The sequence below is a fragment of the Hibiscus syriacus genome, unplaced genomic scaffold (genome assembly GCF_006381635.1).
Source record: "Hibiscus syriacus cultivar Baekdansim isolate YM2019G1 unplaced genomic scaffold, ASM638163v2 tig00110637_pilon, whole genome shotgun sequence".
Classification (NCBI taxonomy): domain Eukaryota; kingdom Viridiplantae; phylum Streptophyta; class Magnoliopsida; order Malvales; family Malvaceae; genus Hibiscus; species Hibiscus syriacus.
The window spans coordinates 4,107,576-4,118,051 of NW_024062808.1; the positions used below are offsets into that span (position 1 = coordinate 4,107,576).

At 35.0% G+C, this 10,476-nt stretch overlaps 2 protein-coding genes across 5 annotated transcripts; one reads left to right on the forward strand and one right to left on the reverse strand.

Annotated features, from left to right (window-relative positions):
* Nucleotides 1–220: 220 nt before the first annotated feature.
* LOC120136922 (proline-rich protein 3-like) lies at nucleotides 221–1,183 on the forward strand. Its single transcript, XM_039152852.1, has 2 exons — nucleotides 221–778; nucleotides 861–1,183. The coding sequence occupies exons 1-2, from the start codon at nucleotides 268–270 to the stop codon at nucleotides 1,181–1,183; spliced, it is 834 nt and encodes a 277-aa protein (XP_039008783.1). The 5' UTR covers nucleotides 221–267.
* A 1,967-nt stretch (nucleotides 1,184–3,150) lies between these two features.
* On the reverse strand, nucleotides 3,151–8,816 carry LOC120136734 (kinesin-like protein KIN-14I). Of its 4 annotated transcripts, none has more exons than XM_039152698.1 (19): nucleotides 8,627–8,816; nucleotides 8,120–8,286; nucleotides 7,876–8,019; nucleotides 7,501–7,743; nucleotides 7,344–7,418; nucleotides 7,113–7,181; nucleotides 6,929–7,006; nucleotides 6,704–6,835; nucleotides 6,536–6,617; nucleotides 6,366–6,461; nucleotides 6,109–6,279; nucleotides 5,915–6,021; nucleotides 5,652–5,830; nucleotides 5,205–5,366; nucleotides 4,867–5,120; nucleotides 4,587–4,750; nucleotides 4,313–4,498; nucleotides 3,523–4,001; nucleotides 3,151–3,429 (listed from the first exon to the last, which is right to left on the reverse strand). In XM_039152698.1, exons 1-19 carry the CDS (start codon nucleotides 8,742–8,744, stop codon nucleotides 3,294–3,296), a joined length of 3,042 nt encoding a protein of 1,013 aa, XP_039008629.1. In that variant the 5' UTR covers nucleotides 8,745–8,816; the 3' UTR covers nucleotides 3,151–3,293. The 4 variants fall into 4 exon arrangements, with proteins under 4 accessions (XP_039008629.1, XP_039008631.1, XP_039008630.1 ...); XM_039152700.1 differs by having other exon boundaries at nucleotides 3,151–3,426; nucleotides 8,627–8,815; XM_039152699.1 differs by having other exon boundaries at nucleotides 7,344–7,415; nucleotides 8,627–8,813.
* Nucleotides 8,817–10,476: the final 1,660 nt, after the last annotated feature.

Sequence of the window (10,476 nt, forward strand, 5' to 3'; positions counted from 1 at the left end):
TAATTATAATAATTAAAATAATATTTTTTAAGATGGTGGTACCCAAGTATACAAATGAAGTTTGGATCGTGCATCCAACTTTTTTGACATTGTTTATTTTATTTGTAAACTATAATTATTGTTATGTGTTGGTATGTTAAAACTATAATTTTAATCAACAACCATAAAGCTCATTTTTCTCTGATTTCCCTATAAATAGCAAGGATGTCAGCCCCTATTCTTCATCTACTTATCTTTATTTGTTCCCATACTAATTATTACATTGCAATGGCTCTGTCACGTCTCTCCTTGGCATTTTCCTTGCTTCTACTGTCATTTCTAGCAATTGCTTCGGCTGGCGATTATGGTGGTGATGCTTCATCTAAGTATGGCTTCGATGGTATACCGGCTGACAGCCCTCAGGCAAAGCCAGAAGGAGAAGAGAAGCCTATTTATGGCACAAATCAAGACACCTACAAGCCAAAACCAGAAGAGAAGGAAAAGCCTGACTACAGCAAAAAGCCATACGTTGTGAAACCAAAGTCAGAAGGAGAAGATCAGAAGCCTATTTATGGCACAAATCAAGATACCTACAAGCCGAAACCAGAAGAGAAAGAAAAATCTGGTTACAACGGAAACTCATACGTTGTAAAACCAAAACCAGATAACTACAAGCAAGCAAAGGCAGATGAAAAGGCTTCCTATGGAAGTAAATCAGAAGAAACGAAAAACTATGTGTCATCTGCTGTTCAAGGGACTGTTTTATGTAAAACAGGTTCCAAGTATTACCCAATTCAAGGTAAGTTCCTGTTGGACAATCCTAATGAGTAATTTGTATTGATCAAGTCTAATTAAGATAATTTTTTCTTTGGCATGAGTAGGTGCTTTGGCAACGATAACATGTAAAGCTGTTGATGAGGTCGGGGTGGAGAAAACTCTCTCCTTTTGCAGTAAATCAACTGATGCAAAAGGTTACTTCTTCATTCCATTGGGTGGCCGCAACTTGGAGCTTAAAGAATGCAAGGCTTATCTTAAAAGCTCTCCATTGGCTGCTTGCAATGTTCCCACTAATGTCAACAAAGCCATCGAGGGTGCTCTTTTATCTGCTTTTCGTGTTCTAAACCAGAAGAAGACCAAATTGTACTCGGTTGGACCTTTCTTCTACACCACCCAAGCTACTCCAGCCCCTGGATATTCTTACTAAACTTGATTTCTTTCTTCTTCGCTAAACAATCTAATTCACTCCCTCATTTTGTTCTCCTGTTATCAAGTTGAAGATTGCAGCTCCACTTTATTATTTCCCGTGTTCTTTCCACCTTTTCAAATATTATTGTTTTATTAATGATTTTATTGTCTGTCTGTTCGGAACTTGTAATCAACTTTGCTCTATCACTATCCGTAACGTTTTGGCCATCATTGTATTCCTTTATTTGGGTAAACTATCACTTTAGTCTCCAAACTAAGGGCTTGTTTCTATTTCGGTTGCTAAACCTTTTTGTTTCTCTCAATTTGTTTTGAACATTCAATTCTTTTAATAATTTAAATCACACATAAAAATTCAATGATACTTTACATAAAATATATATACTGCATATCGTGAAAAGAAGTAACAATTGAGATTATTGATAGAAACAAGTAAGAATTCGAGTATTACACGAAATCACCAAAATGACTAATAGTTTTCTTTTGAAATCATTTAGTCGACATCTTAAAAAAATATACAAGGTACGAAAGACATGACATTTTACAAAAGTAGAGTTCCCTGTTAAAAAATCTAATACATAAAGAAAATATTGCAACTTGACTCGTTTACACACCATAACATATATATGTACTCTGGTACTCCCACTAATACTCTTTTGATGACATCATTCTCTCATCGTACTCCATCAAATTTGTGACACGTGAAGGGAAGCATACTTTAAACGATGAGCTAACAAACTCAATGTCACGCAATAATCTACCATACCACTATCTAATTCTTGGGATGCCACGACAAAAATTATTATCTAAATGCTTATCATTCTACTATGCCTAATAGAAGAACTGTTGTCGATGACATTTTTATGGGTATATTACATAATTCATCACGCAAACTCATTTATTGGCTTGTTTATAGATTCGTTTATTGAATCATTTATTTACTTGTTTATTTATTTGTGTATCAACTCATTTATTAGCTTGTTTACTTCATATTGGTGAAGGTAAAAATTACAATGAACATAAGGTGAACTTTGGAGTTTAAACTATAAAACTAAAGAAATTAAGGATTAATAGCGTAATTTCACCATTTTTCTTTGAAAAAACGGATTAAAGAGTGTGTTGGTTGTCGAACATTAAGCAAATATTAAACAAATATGTTCATGAATCTTAAACAAGAATGTTTGTGAAAGCTAAATAAACGAACTCTAACACTTATAAAAATTAATAAATAAATACTAATATGATACTAAAAATGTAAACAAACACAAACCGAACATAAACGTATTCAATAATAAACAAATGAACACGAACACAATTTTATTCGTTCAAACTCGATTCATTTACAACCCTCGTCTTCGTTTTACAACGTTGGCTCATCCTATGTAATATGTTATTTGCCGGTTTGTGCAAATTGTAATATAGCATTTATATGAATGAGGGCACTGATCTTTTCTCTTGCCCTTATAACCGAGTTTACGTAAGCCAACAACTGTTACTATTAGCTTGATTTAAATTACGATTACAATCATGTTTTCTGTTGGTCTGTGTTTATCATAATTCGGAGGTCTCTTACGGAAGCTGCTCTCAACCTGGTGTTGGGGGTAGCCTACTATCTTACCTCCCCTTACCCCATATATATGGGAAAAAGGGACAGTCATAGAGATAGAAGGTGCTATTGTAAACATAGTGGGTATTATAATTGTGAAATAACAATTTCGATGCTACCTTTATTACTATATAACGACTGTTATTCATACCGCTATTTAAATCTCTGGTTATTGAGGTGATTCTATATCTAGAGGTCAAAGACCGATAACATTACAACAAGACTTAATCCTCTCAATACTGAAGAACAGGAGAAAACCAGAGTCTTTACACGCACAAGTCACAAAACCAAACAAGGCAGAATGCATTATTTACACAATTTGTCTTCAATAAACAAATACGCAACTTGAATTATTGCTGCATTTAGCTATACCACAAAAATTACAATGAAAAAAATTGTATGTATATTGAACACCTCTCTCTCTCTCTCACTCTAACAACGAATGTAAGAAGGGAAAAAAATCAGAAATCACTCTGACGTGGGTATAATGGTGTGTATAAACTTGTTATTTTCTACTCCCGGCTTTGCGTTTCCCGTCGACGGTGGCCGACTGCCTCATGTTTCGATGCAAAGGTTGGCCAACTCCATTTGCTAGTTTCCTTGATGGTGATGGCCCTGCCATAGGATGTAGATTTTTGCTGCTGCAGGAAGGGAACAGACTTTTTAGTAACATGTCGAAAACTTAAAACGAGGGTAGACAATATTCGATGTGGGAGTGTGCGTATTGGCTTTACATCATTTCAGGATTTCTTGCTGATCTTGGAGTAGGTTTCTTGATCCCATTGGTTATGTTGCTAAGTTTAGTTTGATTGAATTGCCAAAGCAGATCAGGCTCGGATGAGTCACTGGCTGCAGCATCAATATCATCTATTTCATTGGAACCGGCCATGTTGAACCCGTTGGACCCCGTGAACATATTATATGCTTGTTCTGTGTAAACCTTTGAAGAATCATGGAGATATTTCTGGTAAAAGACATCAGATAAGTTCCCATTTTCTGCTTCCCAGCATCCTAGGGGGTTTCCTACTCTGTTAATGGCATCTTGCTTGTTCACCATAACCTTATCCACCCACTCACTCGAGCCCAATTCTTTCTCGTCGTCCCTAAAGTTTTGGGCAGGACTCACAACGGGAGGCCAGGGAGGTGAATTTGCTAATAGCTCATCAAGATCAAAGCTTCGCCTCTTCTGCCTCAATGTAGAGTTAGTGAACACCTGCCAAAGCAGAATGATAAGTTTTTTGTATGTTTGCGGAGAATCATAACGATGATATGAACAGTCGATCTAGAACAAACCCAACAGCCAACATGTTGAAATGCTGAAGTTAGTCGCGTAAAATTTGACAAGAACTTCCAATATGCATTTATAGACTGAAGAAATCGAACTAATTGCACATTTGAGTTAGTATTATGCCGCTATTGCCACTTTCAGTCACTAAACTGCATATTACTATGAAATTCTGAATTCAACAAACACACACACATTTGAATTTCCATCCTGATATAATGTGTAAAGCATAAATGTACCTCAATGTTGCCCACACTACCCGCAGGTTCTCTGGCCACCAAGATGTCTCCAACTCGCTGATTAGGATTAAAGGGTGATAGATCACTAGCCTTAGCTCGGTATTTTTCAGAGCTACCGGATACAGAATGCTGACTTTGGTCCGTCTCTACCTCTTTCTTAGCCAAAGATGCCTTAAGGCTAGCAATCTGGAAGATATTCGAACAAAAGTTAATCGATTTGCCAACTATCTTAAGATAACCATATCAACCAGTAGGTAAAGGCGAATACAATAACCTGTTCTTTGAGTTCTTTAACATCCGAAGTGTCCTTGTTCACTCGAGCAGCGCCGAGTTCAACAGTTGCTACACGCTCTGCGAATTTGAGAGTACTTATAGTTTCACCTGTGGCATCGGGTTCAGGACTTATGTGAACGAACATTAGTGTCTTCGCCTGCCCTCCTGAAAATACAATTCCAGCCGAATATAAACAAAACTTCTTGGAAAAAAATATTAGAGCAACAATTTAGCTCCTAAATATAGCTAAAACAGCAAATTTTTTGTCGATTTAAACTTGCCGAGTGAATCTTGAAGAAGTTGAGTGAGCTTGCTGTTTCGGTAAGGAACATGTGGATTCTTTTGGGCAAGAGAAGCAATCACATCTCCTAAAGCTGATAGAGATTTGTTTATGTGCTGTGCCTCTTTTAGTCGATCTCCCGTCACCTCAGACTTGTCTACTCTCTCACTTCCTGCAAGATCCACAAGATGCATGCAGCCGCGGAGAACGGCGCCAGATGTTAAATCTCTTCCTTGAACATGGACAGTCAAGCAACTGCAAAGCGATAAAAAAACAAAATTTAGCTTCAGAATGAAGAGATATTTCGGGATCAAGTGGTGTAAAGAAATAAAAAGTTACCTATGAGAGCGGCTGCTACGGTCATTCAGGGCTGTTGCACCAACTGCACGATTCCTTTGTCCTAGGTTCATCAGATCAATAACATCGGATGTTGACGAAACGGGCATGAGGTTTGCATCCGGTACATTGAGACCATTCTGGGAACTGTTGCGAATCTCTAATGTAATAATAGATTAAGGATAAGCCTAGATATAAAACTGGTTGGCAAAACCTACCCTTCAAGCTACATTAAAGTGAGAGACTCAACAATTCTATATTTTTGGTCTTCCTTTTTTCAGAGCATCAACCAACTTTTTGATGAAGCTCTAGATGATTTAGACTGAAAGAAAGCTTTTTTTCTGAATTACCAATCTGTCAGGACAAATATTCATAGACACCAACTGATAAGAATGAACTAATTTTATAACCTCGTGGGAAGTAAAACCGAATGAATTGGTAAAAGGATATCTTTTGTTACTTCCATCTGTAACAAGGAGATCCCTAACTTGCTCATTGTAAATTTCGATCATTTGAACAGAAACATCATAGCGAAAGGTATCCTTTCTTTGTTCTGCTAGAAGAAACAAATCACCTAGCGCTCTATAATTTACCCCTTGGTCTTTCTCTGTCAGGTCTTTAGGTCCAGACTGGATGTGTAAACCACCAAATGAACCAGTAAGTCCCAAGGAAAATGTATATAAATTTTAGAGAATAATCCAATCATGTCTTACCATAGTGTAAGTTTTCCCTGACCCTGTCTGGCCGTATGCAAATATGCAAACATTGTATCCATCAAGAACCGACCGAATCAGTGGCTGCATATCAGAAAAAACCTCCGCTGCAATGCAAGAAGATGCGACTTGGTAAAGAAAGCTAAAATCGCAGAAACATTATCAATAAGCAATTAAACTCTTAGTGAAGCAACCTTGAGTTGCAGACTGCCCAAAGACTTTGTTGAAGGTAAAGGACTTGCGTCCTTTACCATACTTTGACGGTGTGTTGATGATGATGTTTCCCTCTTCTATATGATCCACAGAGCTGAGATAGCTTGATTCAGACAAGAATGGTCTCACACGGCAATAAACGCGGATACTTCCTGGTCAAATAAAGTAGATAACCCTTTTTAATAAATTAGAGCATCATTACAAGGACAAACATGATTTTAAGAAATTGGTTATATACCTTTAAGGTCTTGAACTTGGTTATATAGCTTGCGGTTTTCTTCTAGAACCCTGTGGTAACCAGAAGCAGCGTGAGCCAGATCATGAATATGCATACCTGTACAAATACCTTGCTTAGCACTTCAGTAAACAAGAAAATACAAATAAATACTTTGAAGCAAGTCAGTGTACCAAGATTGTTGAATTCTTCATGAAATTTCATTTGTATGAATTGCATGCCGGCCTTTGTGGAATTAATAGCATGCTTCAGTTCCTGCAACATTTACATAGACATATAAGTGCTCTAGTCAAGTACAAAAACAGGCAAGAAAATAGAAGATACGGCACAATATCTCCCACCTTAATATCTCTTTGTTGTTGATCAAAGATAATTTGCTGTTTCTGTGATCGACGTTTTACTTCCTCCTCGTCAATGATGTTCGTTCGAAAGCAGTCTTCTTTCTTGACCACTTTGATGTTCTTTTCCTCAATCTTATTCATTACAATAAATTCACATTAAGAAATGTGAGCTATCTAAGAAAAGTCATCTAGTGACTTGTGAATTAGACGAGGATTATTATTTACCTTTTTATCCCCGAGAGTTTGTTTCTGTTGAGGCTTTCTGAAATTAGTAGGAGAGATGTCTTTTGAAGTCGTTTTCATCTTTCAATTCGGAGAAGAATCCATAAAAAAGCAAAATGTTAGTTAAGATCAATAATTACATGCTGAACGACTTCTATTCGTCTGTAAAATTAGAAAACTAACATACCATTTCAGATTGGCTTGCAATCCGATGCTCGAACTCCTCTACAACTTTACCGAGCACAGATTCAACCAGCTACCAACAACCAAACATGAACAGAATAAGCAGCAAAAATAGCAAAAGAATAGCCGTGATTTCCAATAAAAATCATTTCATTATACCAGTTTATATAAGCAAAGAAACACTAATCAAGTTTGACATGTTAAACAAGATTGTAATGAACCAATAAAAACTTACCAGTGGAACTTCTTCAGGCTTTCTATCTAATAGAATGGCACGAACCAGCATACTTAACGAACCAGAACCGCCCTGCTTGTGTGATAATAAAAACTATTCTCATTGTTCAATGAGAACATAAAATCAGCAAATACTTAAACAGTTAAAGCTTACCAACCATTTTATTAGAATCGATTTCATTGGAGTGACCGGCTGATGGTTTCTCATTCATTGATGAGGTCCTCTGCAAGGAATTCGTAAAAGGGTCCGAATTTTTTCTTACAAATGACTTCCCCAAAGTGGTGGTGGCAGGTTTTAAGTTTCCACCAAATTTCCACACTCCATTTCCACCCAAAAGCTTCCATTCGTTGTAGGACTTGAGTGCTAGAACACAATTCACCACCCTTGCAGATTTGCCTCCCTAAATAATTTTAACCAAATTACAACTATATAAATGAAACACAATAAAACATGTTTCATCTGGAGCAAAAAATAAAAAAATATATCATAAAAATAAACGAGAAAAATAACAAATTTAGTCGAAAAAACATACTTGTTCTAGATCAGATGCCTCAAAAGTTGGAAGCCCCAATTCTTGACCAGCTACCAAGAAATTCCTTACATTTTCAAAGTACTGAAATGCAGACAATGCAGCTCCATCAGGTATGAGAGTTGCATCACATGGACTTTCCACCACCTAAAACCAACCACCCCAGATGAAGTTAACCGTGATCGAAAGGAAAATCGATCGGAAATACCTAAATAATAGTAATACTAATAACATCTAGTAAGTAAACCTTAGGAACAGCTCCAGGTTGAACTTTATTGAGGACATTGCAAAGGATTATTCCACTCCTCAAGCCAAGCCTAAATTCTTCCTCCGATGGCTCCGCTGGCAAATCTTTAGCGGCCACGACTCCGACCATCTTCCTTAGCCATCCTGCCGCTTCGGACCTCCTTGATGCTGTGCCATAAAAGAGATCATCACCTCCAGCTTATTTATTTTTTCTTTAATTTTTCACTAAGTAAATTGTCCAAATTCCATCCATAAACATGCTACAATTCAACTAAAAAACCGGAAATATAATTGATCAATCATCAAAAAGATTTCTTTTTTCCATTTCAAGAAAAGGGTGGGGGATCAGATGGGAAAATTGGGAGAAAGACCGAAATTTTCAACATTTTCAATGGAATTACATCATTTTGATTAGTTAAAACAACTGAATTAAAAGAAGAACATCCTTCCAGCAGAAAAATTTATAATCATTCAAAAAATTCTATAAAAAAAACCAAAATCAAAGTACCAGCTTCTTCAGCTTTTTTAGATTCGAAATCAATATCTTTGGAGCGATTGCCATGTTGTTGCAGTACATCCTCCACAACTGAAGCAACTGAAAACGACAGCATTCCTTCTGCAGCCATTTTCTCCCCCCCCCCCCCACACACACACACAAAGTATTTCAAAAACAAAATGGAAAGAAAAACAGACAACCTCACAACTCCATCATCCAAAAATTTAAATCCAAATTCAAAAAATCTCCCAAATGGAAAAAAAATTGTAAAAACCAACAAAAAAGCTTTGTTGTTTTATTTTTCCTGTGATATTGTTATGTGAAAGTGGGATTTTGAAGGGTTTTTCTTTTCTCTTTGCTATCTCTCCATGGAAAATCAAGCTAACTCTGCTTTATAGTCTCAACTTCTTTAGAAACTTTTTTTTTGGCCCACAGCTGCTATTACTCCAAAGCTGTGTCCGAACCTGATGTATACAGAATCCAAAGAGAGAAAGGGGCCTGGATGGCGGTGCATTCAGGTGCCTCCCTTGGCGCGTGGATTTTAAAAATGACTATGGAAAGGACAAGTATGATTAAGGTTGTAAGTGTGACTAAAATTTTTCAAATTGCGGGACTGGTAAGTTCGGTTGGGGTTGGCCAATGGCCCCCTTTAAAATTAATTCATATATTATGAGTTTATTTTTTGTATATAAGTATCATCATGGGATGTGTTAATTCGAGTTATGTTAAATTTTTATTTCCTACCGTTTTTTATATAAAAAATAAATTTTTTATTATTATTTAAATTGATTCGGTTTAATAGAGTTTCATTGGATTTGAAGTATGATCCAATTTTTTAAGTAAAAACTGTACTTGACCTAACCTAATTTGATCCAAACACATATATACATATATATCAAGAGTTATGATTCACCTATATTATGTAAAATTAATCAGTTTTACGCTAATTTATAGTCATTAAATTTAAATAAATAAAATAACTTAGATTTAATTAAAATTTACTCATAAATAAATATTTATTTTACTTGCCGTAAAATAGTTTTTTTTTCTTTTTAGGATTAGGTTTTAGGATTTAAGATTTAAGCTTTAGGGTTTAGTGTTTGGGTTTAAGGTTTATGATTTGAGGCTAATTTATAGTCATTAAATTTAAATAAATAAAATGATCTAGATTTAATTAAAATTTATAACTCATAACTAAATATTTATTTAATTACCGTAAAATAGTTTTTATTTTTAAGATTAGGGTTTAAGATTTAAGATTCAATTTTTAGGATTTAGTGTTTGAGGTTTAAGGTTTATGATTTGGGATTTGGAGGTTAGGGTTTAGGATTTGATATTCAGGATAGGATTTTGGGATTTATAGTTTAGGGTTTGAGATTCATGTTAAAATAGATTTTTTTTATTGTGAGTTAAAAATATTTATTTATGGATTATAAATTTTAATTAAATCTTATTAATTTGTTTATTTAAATCTAATGACTATAAACTAGTGTAAAACTTATTTGTTTTAGATAATGTAAGTGGATCTTACCTCATATATAAATATAACTATAATATTATTTCGAGTCAAATCCAGACTTTTTACCCTATACTCAAACCTAACTCGGTATGACTTTGTCCCGATCTAATTCAATTCTAATTCTTTTTTGTTTTAAAAATTAACTCTGTCAAAAATTTATCCGATCCATATTAAATATCATTTCTCAATGTATATTCATGAATCTTATGTATTATTGATGTGATTACTCAAAGTTTATTATTTTATAAATAAAATAAGATTTAAAATAAGAAGAATTTCTGAACAGATATCCATAATATCGTATTATTTGTTTATTTTCGAAAATAAATAATAAATCTCATTT